Here is an 18,603-nt window from a genome sequence, read left to right as displayed (position 1 = left end):
GAAATTTCAAATCCTGCTGATTCTATGTCAGATCTTAGTCTCATCAAGACCATTTCTTACTATCATTCCTCTACTTTAGGCCCTCATTTATCCCTCCTCTAATTACTACAATATATTCCCAACTGATCATCCTGATTCTAGTTTTCCAAGGTACACTTCACACTACACCTGTACTTCCTCATGTACAAATGACTGTTTCACATCCCTAAAAAACCTTCAGAACTTTCTAATCATAGAACACAATCTATACTTCTGGCATGGCATACAAGCACCTTTATAACAGGACCCCAATGTATTTTCCAACCTTGTATCTTGATTAAACTCCCAGAATACGGTATCAGCCAGATTTGGGCTCAACTTCCAACTCTACTACTAATAAACTGTTACCACTGAGAGAAAATTACACAACCTCTGTGCACCTTAGTTTCATCATCTATACAGGACTACTATCAGTGCCTACTTCATACAAATGCTATAAAAATACACTTAGCACAATAGCTAGAAGGCATTAAAAGTTCATATAATTTGGGGGCGCCTGCCTGAGCCAGTTAAGTATCCAACTTCAGCTCAGGTCATGATCTCACAGTTCGTGGTTGAAGCCTGGCATCAGGCTCTGTGCTGACAGCTCAGAACCTGGAGCCTGCTTCAGATTCTGTGTCTCCCTCTCTCTCTGCCCCTTCCCTGCTCATGCTCTCTGTCTCAAAAATTTAAAAAAAAAAAAAATTTTTTTTTTTAATTTTAAAAAGAGTTCATATAATTTTACTTAAATTAGAAGGCCATGTAACTTATCATTCAAATAAGAGCACTTTTGAGAATGAAAGTGAGCACTTGCTATTACTAACTACAGCAGAATAACAAACTGGGATTCCCTAGAATAAACCAGGACTTAACACTTACCCTATTACTGTTACCATAATGTTTCATTAATAACTTTTCTGCCCCATGCTCCAAGAACTGTGAATCCCAACATACATTCTTACTCTTTTTGCCTTTGTTCACGCCTTGCAGAAGGAATGTCATTCCCTCATCTTACCTGTCAAAGGCCAATTCAAATCCAACTCCTCAGATACACTCTCCCAAAATACAACTGGAATTAATGCCTAGATTAATCCTAGGAATAGAAGTTCTATGTGGGCAAAAATCTTGTGGTTTTCCATTCTAGGTCAGGGCCTGGCATGCAGTAAGCACTCAAGAAACATCTGATGGATTTACATGACACGTATGCACGCATGCTGGCTCTCCCTCTCTCTCTTGCCCTCACCTTAAATATTTTGAAAACTATCACATTCTGCTTTATGTGGGAACACTTCTTACCCTCATTTAATTGTCACTCTATGAAGAAGCTCATCTATGTAAAGTCCGTAACACCTTGGGCATAGTGATTATTTGGTGTTTGTGAAATTTAAAAACAGGAGCTTGAAATCAGATGCTCCTATGTTATCAAATAAAATATAAATCCTTTTATTAACAGTATCAAGCCCTAATGATTTTTCAGGCATCTACATGTCAAATGAGAGGTAATCATTAATATCGTATTAACAGACGTATCCACGTCCTTATCATCGGTTCAGAAAAATTTATACTTACATGCCACTGCTCTCCAACATACAGTATGCACAAAATTCTTATGTCATATCTTATTACCACATTTTTAGTAAGATTTTCTCTACCTGCCCCAGTTATGACAATGTTTAAAGCCAACTATCTCAGTCATACAGTATTTGTATTCTTTGAAACTACTACCTTGTACTTATCACGAGGTTACAGCACCTGGTAGATTTCCCTTGATGGCCTTTTCCTAGTTCAGAACAAATTGTTTAGAGAGATTCACAAACTGGTAAATCCATACAATGGACTAGTAACTCACCAAACATGGGTGAGTTTCAAAAGCATGAAAGTGGCCAAATCTAAGACTATATAATTAATGCTTGGTTCAATTACTAAAAACATTCTAGAAGCAAGCTATGGTGACATAAAACAAATCAACGTCCGCCAGGGACTGGAACTGGAAGTAAAAGAACTGAATGCAAAAAGAGATGATGGTTTACACAACTATATACACCTGTAAAAACTCAGCCAACCATACACTTAAAGTCAAACTTCTATATGTAAAATATACAGTACAATAAACTTGACCAAAAACCCTTCACAACTATCACCCATCATTAACTTCACAACGATGTTGTGAACAAACCATGGCTCAGTAAGAACTTCTGAATAAAAAATTTAAATTCTGAAGAAATATAAAAATGGAAAATAAGTAAAATTATCTGTTCACAGATGACATGACCTTTTATGTAGAACACCCTCAAGATTCCACACAAAAACTGTGAACAAAAATAGCAAAGCTGTATACTGATCCATACACAAAAGTCAGTTGTGTTTCTGTAACAATAAATAATCTGAAAAGGAAATTAACAATTCTATTTACCATAGTATTAAAAAGATAATACTTAGGAATAAGTGTAAGGAATAAACTTAACCCAAGAAAGCAAAAAATTTCCACAAGACAATTATAAATCATTGCTGAAAAATTTTTAAAAAGACCAATAAATGTAAGGGCATCCTATACTCCTGGGTTAGAAGACTATTACTAAGATGTGAATATTACATCCAAAGCAATCTACAGGTTCAATGCAATCCCTAGCAAAATCTCAAAGGTATTTTCTGCAGAAACAGTAAAACTCATCCAAAATTCATATGGAATCTCAAGGGATTCCAAATCACCAAAACAATCTTTAAAAACAACAAAGTTGGAGGTTTCATGCTTTCTGATTTCTAAACTTATTACAGACTTGCAATCATCAAAACAACGTGGTACTGGCATAAAAACAAAGACCAATGGGGGCACCTGGGTGGCTCAGTTGGTTAAGCGTCTGACTTCGGCTCAGATCATGATCTCACAGTTTGTGGGTTCAAGCCCCGCATCAGGCTCTGTGCTGACAGCTCGGAGCCTGGAGCCTGCTTCAGATTCTGTGTCTCCCTCTCCTCTGGCCCTTCCCCTCTTGAGCTCTGTCTCTCTCTCTCTCTCTCTCTCTCAAAAATAAACATTTAAAAAAAAAATTTTTTTTTTTTAAACAAAGACCAATGGAACAGAAAGCCCAGAAATAAATCCCTTCATATACAGTTGATCCTTGAACAATGCAGGAGGGGTTAGGAGCAACAACTCCCCTCCTAACACAGCTGAGAATCCATGTATGACTTTTGACTCCCCATACTTAATTACTAATAGCCTATTGTTGACTGGAAGCCTTACAGATAACAAAAAGTCAATTAACATATTTTGTATGGTATATATTAGACATAGTACTCTTATAATAAAGCTAAAGAAAACATTCACACAATCATAACAGAAAATACATGTATATTACTGTGAAGAATGTGCATATAAAATGGGACACAGGCAGTTGAAACCTGTGTTGTTCAAGAGACAATGCATACTCAAATGATTTTTGACAAAGTTTTGAGATATCCACATGCAAAAGAATTAAGGTAGTCCTTGCAACACAAACAAAAAACTAACTAAATGGATCCAAGATCTAAATGTAAGAACCGAAACTACAAAACAATAAGAAGAAAACACTCATGACATTAAGTTTGGCAATAATTTCTGGAATATGACAATAACAGTACAGGAAACTAATGGAAAACAAGAGACAAACTGGATTACATCAAATTTAAAGCTTCTTTGCATCAAAGAATACAATCCAAAGAGTAAAAAAGGCAAACTACAGAGTATGAGAAAATTATTTGTAAATCATAGAAGACTGAAAATCCTCAACACATACAGAAATGCCACAACTCAGCAACAACCTGATTTAAAAATGGGCAAAGTACTTGAATAAACATTTCTCCCAAGAGGATACACAAATGACCAGTAAGTACATGAAGAGTCAACATCAACTAACCAATACAGAAGTGCAAATCAAAACCACAAAGAGATACCCACTTAACAACCATTAGGATAGCTACTAACCAACCATAAACAAACAAATTCTTGAGCACCAATGGTGGGAATGTAAAATGGTATAGCTACAGTGGAAAAATAGTATGGTAGTTCCTCAAGTTAAACACAGATGACCATATGATCAAGCAATTCCAATCCTATCAAACATTTCCTAATACTCTTTCAAAAAGGAAACTATGGAGACAAAAAAAAAACCAGGATGTGTTAGAGCATTAAATATTCTTATGTAAGGAAAAGGTAAAAGGTGAAGCCATCTGGGAAGCTACTGATGTTTTCTATTTTTTATCCCTATACTATTTTTTAAAAAAAGTCTGGAACATGACAAATCATAGACATATTATTTACACTAATTCCCAAGCACTGCAGACCTGTTTAAAACAAAGGCAATTCCGGGGTGCCTGGGGAGCCTCTGTCTCTTGGTTTTGGCTCAGGTCATGATCTCGCAGTCCGTGACTGAGTCTCACAAGAGCTCCACCTGTCAGTGCAGTCTGACCTATGCTGTGATGGCTAATAAATTCCTAAGTAGGAAATTCTTTAAAAAATGCTTAATGTAATATGCTGTTCTCATTAAGAAAAGGCAATTTAAAATGAACCTGTATGATTCAGGTCCTCTTACCTGTTCACTAATAACTTGGAATTCTCTCATTTCATCCTCAGTTAAGGGAGCACACGTTTCATCATTTTCACTGTCTTCTTGCCAGCCCATCTCCTTTAATAATCTGAAAAGAGGATAGGAAATAAGTAAATGAGAGCTTCTCCCAAGTAAGATAATTCCACTTATATTATGTGCAAGAAAACACCATCCAGATCCATTACACACAGTCCTCAAAATACATAAAGAGCCTTTTTACTCTGTTTTTGAATCTTTCTGAAAATGAACCAGTAAGGTTAAACCCCAATAAGCTTCAGAATAAATTGCACAATTGCTTTACCTTGTCAGAGGTTCTCTAGGCTGGAAATTTGCAAAAGGGTCTCTAGACACTGAAAAATTTTGCTAAATTCTTACACTGAAAGTAAAAGCAATACTCCTCATTTTCCTTAACACCACAACAATCCATCATATTCTTAGCTACTCATTAAGTTTTTTACTTTGAAGACAAAAGATTGAGATATGTAACCCCCTACTTTGCATTTTATACTATATTTTTCTGTTGATACCACCTGTAATCAACCTTAACACATAATTCAATTTGAAACTGGCATTATGCTCTACAATAACAGAAAGACAACTTTTTTAAACACTCTTAACTAGGATCCAAATAAGTAAAATCATAAGGTTATTCTCTTTTCCTTCCATGTTTTAAAGAAAATACCTCCATCTTAGGCAAAGAGAATCCCAAAGGGGAGAGAGGGGGAACCAACCACTTTCTCCACTCAGGTAAACACCACCACCATAGTCATAGCTGATGCATCTGACTCAACAATTTCAAAGTTTCAGCCTCTTATATATATATATAGCATGTATTGGTCTGTTAATAATTTGTTTTCTAATAATTATGTCTCTTAAATATTTGTTACTCTATGACTACTCATCTTTCAACTTGAGCCTGCCACAAGAGTCCTGTACCTTTTCAAATAATCTCAGAATATCAATGTTCAGAGAATCTGAATAAAATTTAACACTACACTCATATTCTACATGTAAAAAGATCAAGATCACTGAAGTAAAATAATTTGCCTACCTGACAGCAAAGAAGGAAACAGAATTCTGGTTTCCAGCTTCCCAAGTTAGTATATATTGTACCAAACCCTCTAGACCAAAATGTCATAATCATCGTTAATTACTATCCTTTTAATCACTTAACACTTCTTTTCCAACACAGTCTTCACTCTTTAACCTAGATGGCTTCCCTGTGGAATGGTATTTTCATTCCCAATGCCATCCAGTCCAGAGTCTACATATTTAGATTGGTAAAGCAATCTAACTACTTTTGCTAGATACTCACTTGTTTCACTATTAAAAACTGCATGTTAACCAAACAATAATGCAAACAAAACAAGTTATTTCAAATTGTATAAAAGACAAGTATTCCTAAATGTCCATTCTCACATCTTTCCGCTTCCAGAGGGTGTAACTGTTAACTGTTCCTGAAATAGCTTTCAAAACAAATAATTTTCCCCACAGTTAGGAATATACTGTGACTGTTATTTGTACCTTTACTTCTCATTAGCGTTTCTCCTTGTGCTCTTTCAAACTACTACCAAATCACCCTTACACCACTTTCACAATAACTACATACTAAGTGTTTCTAATGGCTTTCCACTTCCTCAAGAACAAACTCCTTAACTTTAACACCATGACCACAAATTCAAATTCCTTACATTAGAAAAAGCATAGGTTTAGAAGCAGAAGACTTGGGCCACAAACAGGTAAAGAACAAAGGTAAATTCCTTCACTTCCCTGAGCTATTTCTTCATCTGAAGCAATGACAGTGCTTGACTAATCTGGAAGGCCCTGCCTCTTCAACATCATCTCTAATTCCATTAAGGACCATACTCTCCTGTCAAGATACTCCACTCCTTGCTCCTAAAACAAATGAGGTTTTGTATTCAACCCTAAACATCCCTTCACACCCTCTTCTTCCAAAATGACTATCCAGTTATCCACATTAATAAGATAATGTTTCACCTTTAAAGATTTAATTTAGCTCTGAATTACAACTTTCTGACTGGTACTCAAGCTATGAGATTTACCCCAAACTCCCCTGAATTTCTCTGGCACTCATTTGTGCTAATTCATTTGATGCTTTTAACAACAACTACCCCCTCTAACATTCAAGCTATCTTCACTATCTGGATGATATATTGAAACTTGACAACTGGGGCACCTGGGTGGCTCAGTTGGTTGAGCGTCCAACTCTTGGTTTTGTCTCAGGTCATGATCTCACAGTTTCTGAGTTCAAGCGCCACATGTGGCCCTGTTCTAACAGCACAGAGCCTGCTTGGGATTCTCTCTCTCCCTCTCCCCTTCCCCCATTCACACTGTCTCTCTCTCTCTCTCTCTAATAAATAAACTTTAAAAAGTAATTAAGAAACTTGACACCAAATTAAAAATACCGTATTTTTCCTATTTTACATTTTCTATAACTTTTCATTTTATATTTTAGTTTACACATGTGAGCAACACAATCTTCATCCTTGTGGTCTGTATCGCTGACACCTGGTTTGTTAAATTCAATTAATGTAAGTACTTAATATGCACACAACTTAAGAACCAAAGTTTACAGGAAATCTAAAGCCATGGAAAAGAAATACCACCTCCTTTTCAAAGAAATAAAACCCCACATCTAGAAGAAGCCATTAACTTTGTCACCTAAAAAATGTATTAATATATTATCTGTGGAACACATACACAACATATACTATATTAAGCAGAAAGAAAACTCAAGCTAAAAAATTCTGGCTTCCACTCAGGTCATGATCTCAAGGTTCAGGAGTTCAATCCCTGGATTGGGCTCACTGCACCAAGCCCACCTGGGATCCTCTGACCCTCCCCCACTCACCCTCTCAAAAATGAATAAACATTTTAAAAAGTTAAAATGTTTCCAAAGTAGGTTTACTTCTTTTTACTGACTTGGAATTCTTTTTAGAACACACAACATTTCCACAAAGTAATATTAGGTCTTAAAAAAAAAACATATATATATATATAATGAAATATTCATTTAAGTAGTCATCATTGATAATCTCCTTATGCAGCATGGGTTCCCACCCATCCCCGCTACAGCTTATTCCAATTTAGAATGTTCTCTTCTTGCTCTATTTAGCTTGGTTCCTAAACCCTATTCTCTCCATTTTCTCCTGTTAGTCACCACCAGAGGACCAAACTGTATTGAGGTGTGGAACTTCAAATCTCTCTTCCCGGAGTCTTTATGAATCAAAGAAACCACCAAAATACTTCCTACACTAAATAGGTCTGCAAATGAAGAAATAATAATGAAGTGTTAAAATTAAAACACTCATTATAGGTATCGGGGTTATCAAGAATATTTTCAAACAAGTATGGCTCAACTTTCTTTTGCTACAAAATACTGCAGGCATATATAAAAACCAAAAGGCATTAAGTTTCAACTTTTTTTTACCACAGTCTTAAGAGATTTTATAGGTAATTTACCTTTATTTTACCGCCTATACTGTATCTCCCCTAAAAGAAAACTCATCTTTTACTATCATTAGAACGTCCGGTTTGTATACTTTCCTTTCTATGGACAAGACTTCTTTTCTATCAACTGAGTAGAAATATTTAAAGGACTACTGGTAAAAATGGAAAGTGGAAAAAACATCTTTGGGTACTAACAAAGCAGAGTCTAATTAGGTGTGCCCATGTGACCAATCAACTTCATTCCTAGTAATGTTTTATACACACTTATACAAATGTTTACGGATATAAATACAAGGATGATCGCACCAGCACTACTTATAAAAGAGAAACAGAGAGAGGGAACCCTGATAGAGAAATTGTGTCACAAATTATACCTATACTACAGAACAGTAGCTTCAAAGGGGGTATATAAGATGATATACTAGAATAATGGGAAAAAATACTGGAATGTCTACTTATGCCTATCTTCTAAAAAAGGAATTAATGCTTACTATTATTTTCTGCATCACAGGACATTGCAGACATTACTCAGCCTAATCTCAGTCACAATCTATATAGTATGAGGTAAACGGGAATTCTACAAACTGGGGTGGGAATAAAAAGTGTAGTTACTGATCCATTCATACTAAATGTACAGTAATAAAATATAGTTTGCCCAAACAAGGAAATTTATAGATATTACCTAGTTAAGTCAGCTCGAAATTCATCTAGCTAAATTAACTCTCATCAAAAGGGCATTTGCATTTATCATCAGCCCAATAAATTATTTTAAGGAAAAATGAAGTCCAAGTTAGTATGGGATTATAAAAATCAAAACAAATGCCTGTATTCTAATATACAATAGTTACAGCTGCATCTAAAAAGAGCAGAACATACTTTGGTAAAAGGGAACCAAAATCATCAGGACAATAAATAATAATGAACTGGGCCAAAAAGACCAAAGACTTAAAGGAGTCTTTAATATAAATTTTTAAGTTATTCCACAGTAGGTATAGCCCACTTCCTCTTGTCTTAGAATTAAATGAAATTCTCTGAGAAATGGCATTAAACCAAACAGAAAGTCAAGTTGATCACTAAGGCAGTTAACAAGTATCACTTGACACTTAGCCTGGTCCCAGAAGGTGTTAAGAATTTTTAGTCAACAACAATTCAAGGGCACCTGGGTGGCTCAGCTGGTTAGATGTCCGGCTCCTGACTTCTGCTCAAGTCATGATACCACAAATCTATCAGTTGGACCCATTCAAACTATCTTGATGATATAATGAAACCTGACAACTGGGGCACCTGGGTGGCTCAGTCAGTTGAGCGTCAGACTCTTGGTTTTGTTTGGGTCAGGTCATGATCTGCAGGTTCCTGAGTTCGAGCCCCTCGTGGGACTTTCTGCTGACAGCACAGAGTCTGCTTGGGAATTTCTCACTCACTCTCTCTGCCCCTTCTGGCCCAACTGTCTCTCCCCCTCAAAATAAAATAAACAAAATTTTTTAAATTTAATCTTACACAAAGCAGTTGCAGACTAATACATGATGATATAACTGCATGTATTAGCATTTTCTTGCTTTAGAAGTTGTACTGGCAAACTGCATAAATATGTATGGAATCAAGCTTATAAAAATGAAAACTGTAGACGAAACAGTAATCTAAAATAATCCATCTATGGCAGAAGAGCTTAAGTTTTGGTGCCATAATTTCTCCCTTCATGGAGGAGTTAAATCAGTTGAAGTATATTTCTGTAACACAACTAAAGTCTTCTTTTAAAATTAAAACAAACAAAACAATCAAAAGCAATTAAGCGAAGTCCACAAATCCTTCATTTACTAATGCTAAACCATGTGGTTTATTTCAAGACCACATGAAGGGTAAGGCATTTCTACAAAAAATACCTGTTCTTAACTATAGAGTTATGGGAAGGCTGGGAGAGTAAGGGGGGAGGCAGGACAAACATTCACTCACTCACTCTCTCTCACACACACACACACACACACACACACAAATTGGTAAAAGGGCTTCATCAAAAGTTTTTTATTTCAAACAGTACCACTGAGACAGTAAAAAGACAACTCACAATGGGAAAAGATACCTGCAAATTATGCCTATGATTCAGGACTTACATTCAAAATATATAAAGAATGTTTACAAATAGACAAATACTTTAAACATGGACAAAGAATTTCAACAGAAGTTTCTTCAAAAAGACATACAAATGGCTAATAAGTACTTGAAAAGATGTTCATCACTGTCCGTTTTAAGGGAAATGCGTATTAAAGATACCTCTTATTATCCACATATTAAAGATACCACAAAAAGATAGCACTTCATTTCATTTCCATTAGAATGGCTAAATTAGAGATACCTAGATGGCTCGGTTGGTTAAGTATCTGACTCTAGGGGCCAGCTCAGGTCATGATCTCACGGCTACCCACTTGTGCTCTCTCAAATAAAACTTAAAAAAAAAATTAGAAAAAAAAAGAATGGCTAAATTACAGGCAGATGGTAACAAATGTTGGTGAGAATATGGAGAAACTGGAACCTTCATATAATGCTGATGAGAATGTAAAACAGTACAGTCATTTTGGAAAATAGTTTGGCAGTCTCAAAATGTTAAACATATCAATTCCACTCCCAATATCTACCACCAAAAGGACTAAAAACATGTCAGTACAAACACCTGTACATGAATGTTCAGAGCAGCATCATCAATAAGTACAAACAACTCAATTCTCATTAAAATTAATGAACAAAATGTGATAGAACCATATAGTGCACTGTGAATAAAGATAGTGACACATGCTACAATATGAATCTTGAAAGCATATGCTAACTTAAAGAAACCAGACATAAAACACCAAAGTATGGTTCTACTTCTATAAAATATCCAGCAAAGGCAAATCTATAGATACAGAAAGGAGACTGGTGGTTACCTCGGACACAGAAAAAAGAGAGGAATAAATGCAAATGAGCACAGATTTCTCTTAGTGGAGATAAGATTGTGTTGACAGTTGCACAGCTTTGAATATACCAAAAATCATACAAATGTACACTTAAAATGGGGGAAATTTGTGGTAAATAACTCAATGAAACAGTTAAATAGATCACAACGTTTCCATACTAATATCAAAATCCTGTAAAGAACGAAAAGAAAAGAATAAAAATGAATACTAACCTGTGTTCTGCCTCAAGCGAACTTGAAAGAACATCAGTTTGTGGGAAGGTTGAAGACCGAATGATCTGCTGGGAGATTACTGAGGCATTGCCATTCTCTTGTGGAATTTCATTTTCATCAAAGTTTCGGTTTATATCCCTTTCTTGGTGAGTACTATTGCTGTTATGCAAATTAAATGAGTCGTCATCCTGGTTTGGGGGGAGTTAAAAAAAAAAAGAATGAGATAGAGAATACAATTGCTAAAAATTTTAATAGATTCTTGTTACATTTCCAGACAACACATAAATGTTATAATCATTAAATTTAGGAGACATTCTCAGACCATGTAAACTTAAGCTGTGAAGGATACCCCAAAGCTTTCCAACTATTTCTTCATGACTATTCAACAAAGGCAAATCAAAAGGATGAAGATAGGCAATGTGGAAAACAGAAGAAAACATTATTTTTGCACAGGAACACCAGAATGAGCAAAAACTGCTTGAGAAAGGAAGTCATTCTTTATGCAAATAAACAAACTAGCGTTGCTTTCAGGAAGATGATTATTTTGATAAAGTTTATTCAAAGGTCTTAAATGATTATTTGTCTAAATAGTTCAATGACATGTTAATGACAAACGAAGAGTTACTACAAGTTCAATTACCTTCTCTGAGCCAGCATGACTTTCATCTTCGTGTTCCTCTTCTACTCTATCCCTTTTCAATGCTTTCAAAAATTCACTCTTCTTATCAGTGCGCATACGTGTCAGTTTGGTTAGACGAGGTTGCTGATTAAGTTTGTCAACAGGTGAAGAGGAATTTGAGCGATTACACTAGAAAAAATTCAGAAATATTAATAAACATGTAGACAAAGCGTGTCAATATAAAGTTCACAACTACCACAACTTCTATTTCATCTTTATTCACAATACAAAACTGATTTTAAGTCTATTTTCTTCTATACCTGCATGTTTTATCTACCCCAGTGAATGAGCAGATTTTCTTTCTTCTTTTATAAATTTTTTTTTTTTAACATTTATTCATTTTTGAGAGACAGGGAGACAGAGCGTGAGCAGGGGAGCGGCAAAGAGAGAGGGAGACACAGAATCTGAAGCAGGCTCCAGGCCCTGAGTTGTTGGCAGAGCCCGATGTGAGGCCTGAACTCACGAACCAAGAGATCATGACCTGAGCTGAAGTGGGACACTCAACCGACTCGGCCCCCCAGGTGCCCCAAAAGACTTTTCTTTAAAAAAAAACAAAACAAAAACAAAACGATTTTGTTATAGCATAAAACAATTAAGGTCTGGCAATACTAAAAACTACTGTTTTAAATTAAGAGGGTTTTTTTTTTTAATTACTTTTGAGAGACACAGAGAAGGCATGTGTGCAAGCAGGGTGTGGGAAGAGGGAGGGAAAGAATCTAAAGCAGGCTCCACACCCAACACAGAGCCCGACCGTGACATCATGATGTGAGCCAAAATCAAGAGCCAGATGCTTAACTGAAAGAGCTGCCCAGGTGCCCCCTAAATTAAGAGTTTAAATACAATTTTATAAAATATTCTAAAGCTATTTAAATATGCCTAAAATACATATAGAGTGGTTTTTAAAACTGTGTTCCTCAGTTTTAGGGTCCTAAAAATAGTTCCAATAAAACCTATTTTATAATTATTTACACACAGATACACAGAGGGTTTATCAGGTAGGATTTCACCAAGGAAAATATTTGTGGTTGGGCAGGAGGGAGGTAGGGAGAGACCTGTACTAGAGTCCTTTTGTTTTGGGGGTTCTGACAGTGGAATACATTAGAAAATAGAATGTTACAACTCCGTGTCACAAAAATTTGTAGCCATGGAAAGCTACCGTAATGCTTAACTATTGGCAACACTATCTACAAACTATAAGGAATCTAAGCCACAATTACCAGCTATGAATGCTGGTCCCTTCATTCCAGTTCTAAATTTCTATGATTATGAGGGGCTATGATGTTCCAACAAAGTACTGAGAGCAATTTCAAATGTGGCAACATAGTCACAAGCGTCTTTTGACCCTCAACTAATCAGAGAACTTGACGGTCTAGAAGTTTCAGAAACCTGGCCAAATGACAAAAAAATACTTAAGCTACCAGGCATATTAAGTCCATAAAGTAACAATATGCACCTTCCCCTCCCTCTTCTCCTCTCTTGCCCCTTAAGTGTTAACACTAATAAGACATGTTAATAAAATAATGAAATGTCCATCATACCCAATGGAAGATTATATAATACAAATCCTCATTTTCAGTCAAAGTTCAATCCTACAGCATAGCCTAACTCTTAACACAAGTGTCAAAACTCCAACTGTCATAATCCTTTTCTTAAAAATTATTTGTGGCGGGGCGCCTGGGTGGCGCAGTCAGTTGAGCGTCCGACTTCAGCCAGGTCACGGTCTCGCGGTCACGATCTCGCGGTCACTCCGCGTCGGGCTCTGGGCTGATGGCTCAGAGCCTGGAGCCTGTTTCCGATTCTGTGTCTCCCTCTCTCTCTCTGCCCCTCCCCCGTTCATGCTCTGTCTCTCTATGTCCCAAAAATAAATAAACGTTGAAAAAAAAAAATTAAAAAAAAAAAATTATTTGTGGCAATGGGAAGCCTAGGTGGCTCAATGGGTTGGGTGTCCAACTCTTGATTTCCACTCAGGTCATGACCTCATGGTTCATGGGTTCGAGCCTCGCATCGGGCTCTGTGCTAACAACTCAGAGCCTGGAGCCTGCTTTGGATTCTGGGTCTCCCCCTCTCTCTGACCCTTCCCTGCTTGTGCTCTGTCTCTCAAAAATACATTAAGAGGGGTGCCTGGGTGGCTGTCAGTTAAGCATCCCACTTCAGCTCAGGTCATCATCTTAGTTTGTGATTTCAAGCCCCACATCAGGCTCTGTTCTGACAGCTCAGAGCCTGGAGCCAGCTTCACATTCTGTCTCCCCATCTCTCGGCCCCTCCCATGCTCATGCTCTGTCTCTGAATAATAAATAAACATTAAAAAAATTTTTTAATAAACTTTTAAATATATATTTAAATTATCCATACTTAAAGTGCAAAACTGATTAGCAAAGAGCAAAGTACTTGAATCAAGTTTTAAGGAAGAACTAAAATATCTCATTTTAATGTATTCATTTAATGAATCTATGCCTTTTGTTCACTATTACATTGTATGATTAAGATATGTTGCATTCCTCAGGAATAATTTTAAATAACATACCTCTTTCACTGAAGTTGTTGATGGGCTAAAATTCTTGGCAGTTGATTTAAAAGCATTGAAGTTGCCAACACCATATGTAGACTCATGAGGGAAAGAAGTCCCAACTTTATTTTCTTTAGTTTGGCTTTTCCATTGAGTAGGCTAGAGGAAAACATCAAACATTAATGTCTATCAAAAACAGATTATTCAGAGGGGAAAAACAAAGTGAACACAATACAGATGACTGTGTGTGACTCATAAAAATAATTACTGTATTACATATCTTAATCATTCCTACATATTTCTCTTCTTTTCCTACAACTAAAATCAAAGCCTGGTATTTAGACAAAAAACATCTGACTACATTACTATTTTTACAAGGTCTTACAAACCTAAAGTCAGGTTTGTTTTGCCTAATATCAAAAAAACACAAGTACGAGTTCCAAAAACCTAAAACTGAACACCAAGGAAACAGCACTATGTACTATTTAGCAAAACAAAATTTTATAGATTTACTACCAATAATATAAGAAAACACATACATGAGCAAACACACACATCATTTAAAAGATAATTAAAAGTAATGATACACAATGGGTGAACTCTTTCCACTTTCAAGTCAGTATCCCACCAACAAACCCTCCCACTTTGGTATAAAATTTTTTAACATTCTATTCTCAAAGTAACCCAATTGGTACCAACTTAAAACTTGCATTTTAAACAATTTAGAACTTACTTTTGTAGGTGGAGCAGCAGGTTTAGGGACTAAGCCTTTATAAACACTTGGACCAGTCCCGTTCTTAACTGGTTGTGACTGAAGATTTCCTACCACTGGGAATCCAGATAGCTGTAAGTCTTTTGTATTACCTTTCTTAATGACCAGCATCCTTGGAGCTCTAGATTTAGGATTCGGAGGATATTCTGCATAAATAAAGCACGAGCAAGAGTTACATACAGTTTAAATTTTAGCATAAAATTAAACCACACACACACACACACACACACACACACACACACACACACACACAAACAGCATAATCCAATCCTCGATTATATTTAAAAATAATTGCTGCTTCCTGGGCAAAATAATTAAGCTAAATAAGTATAAGCTATATTCCTGCTTCATAAATAAAGCTAAAACATAAACAGAATATAGCAAGGATTGCACAATGTCAAGTAATACAAATGAATTCAGCTGAACACTGGCCTAAAACATTAATTAAATTTTTTAATTGCAAATTTCATTCTAGTCTCCTAAGGCTTAGAATATAAAGTACATTATATTTTCCTCTTCTCAATTTTCAAAAAATAGTTTTTCTAACTCCTTCTCATTCTTATCTCACTTACAAAGTTACTATCAATAAATAAAGAACTATAGTCCCTCAATTTCTAAATTGCTACTCAAGTTGTGACTAACAAAAAACAGAATTCTATTTTCACAATACCAAGTCATTCAAATATTTACTGGCCATCTAACTATAATGAAGGCATTATGTAAGTTATAGGGTAACAAACTCAATTCTTCTGAAGATAGTACTAGGAATAATTGCTAACAGAGCTGTTTTCTCAAGAGAAATTCAATTGCTAAAATATGAAAACCTGCCCATAGAGTTTAATTTTAATCCTAGAATTTAGTTAGTGTAGGTATTACACGTGAGCATGTTCACAATTATTGTGGTGAAGTATGTCTTTCTTCCTTTACAAAAATTCTCTAAGTGTCAGTTTCATAGTTGAAGAGTTTAGAATAAAAGAATTAAGGGGAGAAAGCTTAGGAAATCTAAATCAAGATTAGCATTGTGTATTAAATAAGTTCCTGTGACATGCTGAGTTGCCTAAATGTTTGTGATGATGCCCCACCTCAAACAAACCAAACCAAAATTCCTACTGGATCATCTCAAAAACTAAACAAGGACTTATAGGGGCATGAAGAGACTCTCAAACTTCATCTGAGGCTTCAAAATCTTCAAAATATAGAGCTGGTATGCTACTTCATTTTACTGCTGATGTATAAAAGAACAAGAACCTAGAGCAAACTGAGCAAATCCTCTTAAAAGTTAAACACATGGCTAATCTACTAAGGCAAATATTCCAACTTCTTGGATGCCTTACAAGGCCCAAGGAATAAAGGCTAAGAAAGAAATCTTTGGTCACACAAAAACAGAAATTAAATCAGCAATATACAGATTTTCTAAAGAACTTAATTAAGTCAACAAAACAAAATTTAAGTATAAAGATGTTTCAGGGTGCCCGGGTGTCCTCGTTGATTAAGTGTCTGACTCTTGATTTTGGCTCACGTTATGATCTCACAGTTCATGGGATCGAGCCCCCCATAGAGGCACTGTGCGAACAGCATGGAGCCTGCTTAGGATTCTCTCTCCCTGTCTTTCTGCCCCTCCCCTGCTCAGACGCACGCGTGCTCTCTCTGTCAAAATAAGTGAAGAAGAAAAAAGGAGAAGAGGAAGAAGAAGAGGAAGAAGAAGAAGAAGAAGAAGAAGAAGAGAAAAAGGAAGAAGAAGAAGAAGAGGAAGAAGAAGGGAAAGAAAGATCTCACAGATGAAAAAAAAACCCTAGAAATAGCACTAAACCATTTAAGCTTTGCAATTATTCTGGTAAACAGATGATGACGGTGAGAATAAAACTGGGGAAAAAAAAGATTGCTAAAAGGAATCTCAAGAATCAGTAATGACTGATACTGGGAAATGCAAAAGGCAGTAAGAGTTTGCAAGGTCTCAGAAAGTCAAGTGCTGAAAAAGAGGACATTTCTATCAGTACACCACAATTAAAGAAGTTCAAACATGGCTGATAAGCACACTTCCACTTCAAAATGGCCCATTAAACACACAAATGTACCTTCTTTACCTTAAAGTAGTTCCTATGTTAAAATTACTATAATGGAGGAAAACAAATACAACAGGAAAAGAGTCACCATCATCAGCAAGGGGTGATGTCAACCCACATTTATGAAGAAGTAAAGAAAAAAACTTTTATTGAGTGTGCACAAAGGAACCTAACAGCTGAGGATGGGACCGATCCACCCCTGAATCTTGGATTACAGACCTGTACTTGAAAAAGCCACACATGGCAGAGGGCAGAAGTGAAACTTTTCAAAGATCAATCGCTATGAAAAAAAAGTTACTAAAGGAAATCCTAAACAATGTACTATAGGCAGGCGAAAAATGATCCCACGTGGAAAGCTGAAGGTTCAAGAAAAAAATAAAGCAAACTTTTGTGTATAAGCAATCATTAATCAAAATTAGAAGGCAGGAGAGAAAGAGCAGACAAGCAAACAGATATGTTATCTTTAAACCTCAACATACTTCCTGACTACTAAGTTCACTTTCCTAAAACTGGATTCCTGGACATCTAGAGCAAAAAATAATGTGGCTTTTTCCTCAAAGAAGCCTTCAGGGCAAAGACAGAATATTCTATAAAGAAGGAAGGTGAAGGGACATGTGGCTGGCTCAGTCGGTAGAGGATGCAACTCTATCTCAAGGTCTTGAGTTAAAGCCCCACGTTAGGTGTGAAACCTATTTAAAAAAAAAAAAGAAGAAATGTGAAGCCTAAGAAATAAATCATAGAAGACTAAGTAGCAAAGTAAGTACAGTACAGAGGTTAAGAACATGGACATTTATACCAGATTTATAGAATCTTGCTCCAACTCTATTAATTCTCTCATCTATAAAATGAAAAATAGCTCCTGTCAGAGAATTACTGTAAAATATTTTAAAATACTAGAAAAAAAATCTAGAAAAGTCAGACTATCTCCATTATAGTATGCTTCCAATTATATTTCAATATTGTATTAAACTTTAAGTTGATTTACAAAATTACAGAAGATGAGAAAAATTCTAACAGAAATAAACACAGACTAACCTATATCCTATGTAACTGTGCTGAATACACTACATAAACCTGCCCATTTAATAACAAGAGCTCTTAATAGCAACCATTACAATAAAAGTAATGGAAAGGATGATGGCAGCACTAACTGTCCAAACTTTGAGTCATTTATATTACAGTTGACCCTTGAATAACAAGGTCTGAAATGCACCAGTCCACTTACATGCAAGTACTTTTCCAATAAATACATAAAAGTATTATAAGTATATTTTTCTTATGATTTTCTTAATAAGGTTTTCTTCTCGTAGCTTACTCTGTCACAGTATACATGTAATACACAATATATGTTTTA

The 18,603-nt window shown here is 35.8% G+C and overlaps 1 protein-coding gene across 3 annotated transcripts in view; it reads right to left on the bottom strand.

Moving 5' to 3' along the window:
• GPBP1 (GC-rich promoter binding protein 1) overlaps nt 1–18,603 on the bottom strand; it is a 76,968-nt gene that overhangs the window by 2,475 nt on the left and 55,890 nt on the right. For all 3 annotated transcript variants that reach the window (XM_045493765.1, XM_045493755.1, XM_045493747.1), the window contains 5 exons: nt 15,148–15,332; nt 14,433–14,573; nt 11,870–12,037; nt 11,230–11,417; nt 4,584–4,686 (listed from right to left, as the gene is read on the bottom strand). In XM_045493765.1, coding sequence (XP_045349721.1) covers nt 4,584–4,686; nt 11,230–11,417; nt 11,870–12,037; nt 14,433–14,573; nt 15,148–15,332 — 785 coding nt within the window. The remainder of the gene's footprint in view (nt 1–4,583; nt 4,687–11,229; nt 11,418–11,869; nt 12,038–14,432; nt 14,574–15,147; nt 15,333–18,603) is intronic.

The sequence above is a fragment of the Leopardus geoffroyi genome, chromosome A1, assembly GCF_018350155.1.
Source record: "Leopardus geoffroyi isolate Oge1 chromosome A1, O.geoffroyi_Oge1_pat1.0, whole genome shotgun sequence".
NCBI lineage: Eukaryota > Metazoa > Chordata > Mammalia > Carnivora > Felidae > Leopardus > Leopardus geoffroyi.
The sequence above is the reverse complement of the archived record's forward strand: the minus strand, read 5'-3'. Positions and strand labels throughout refer to the sequence as shown.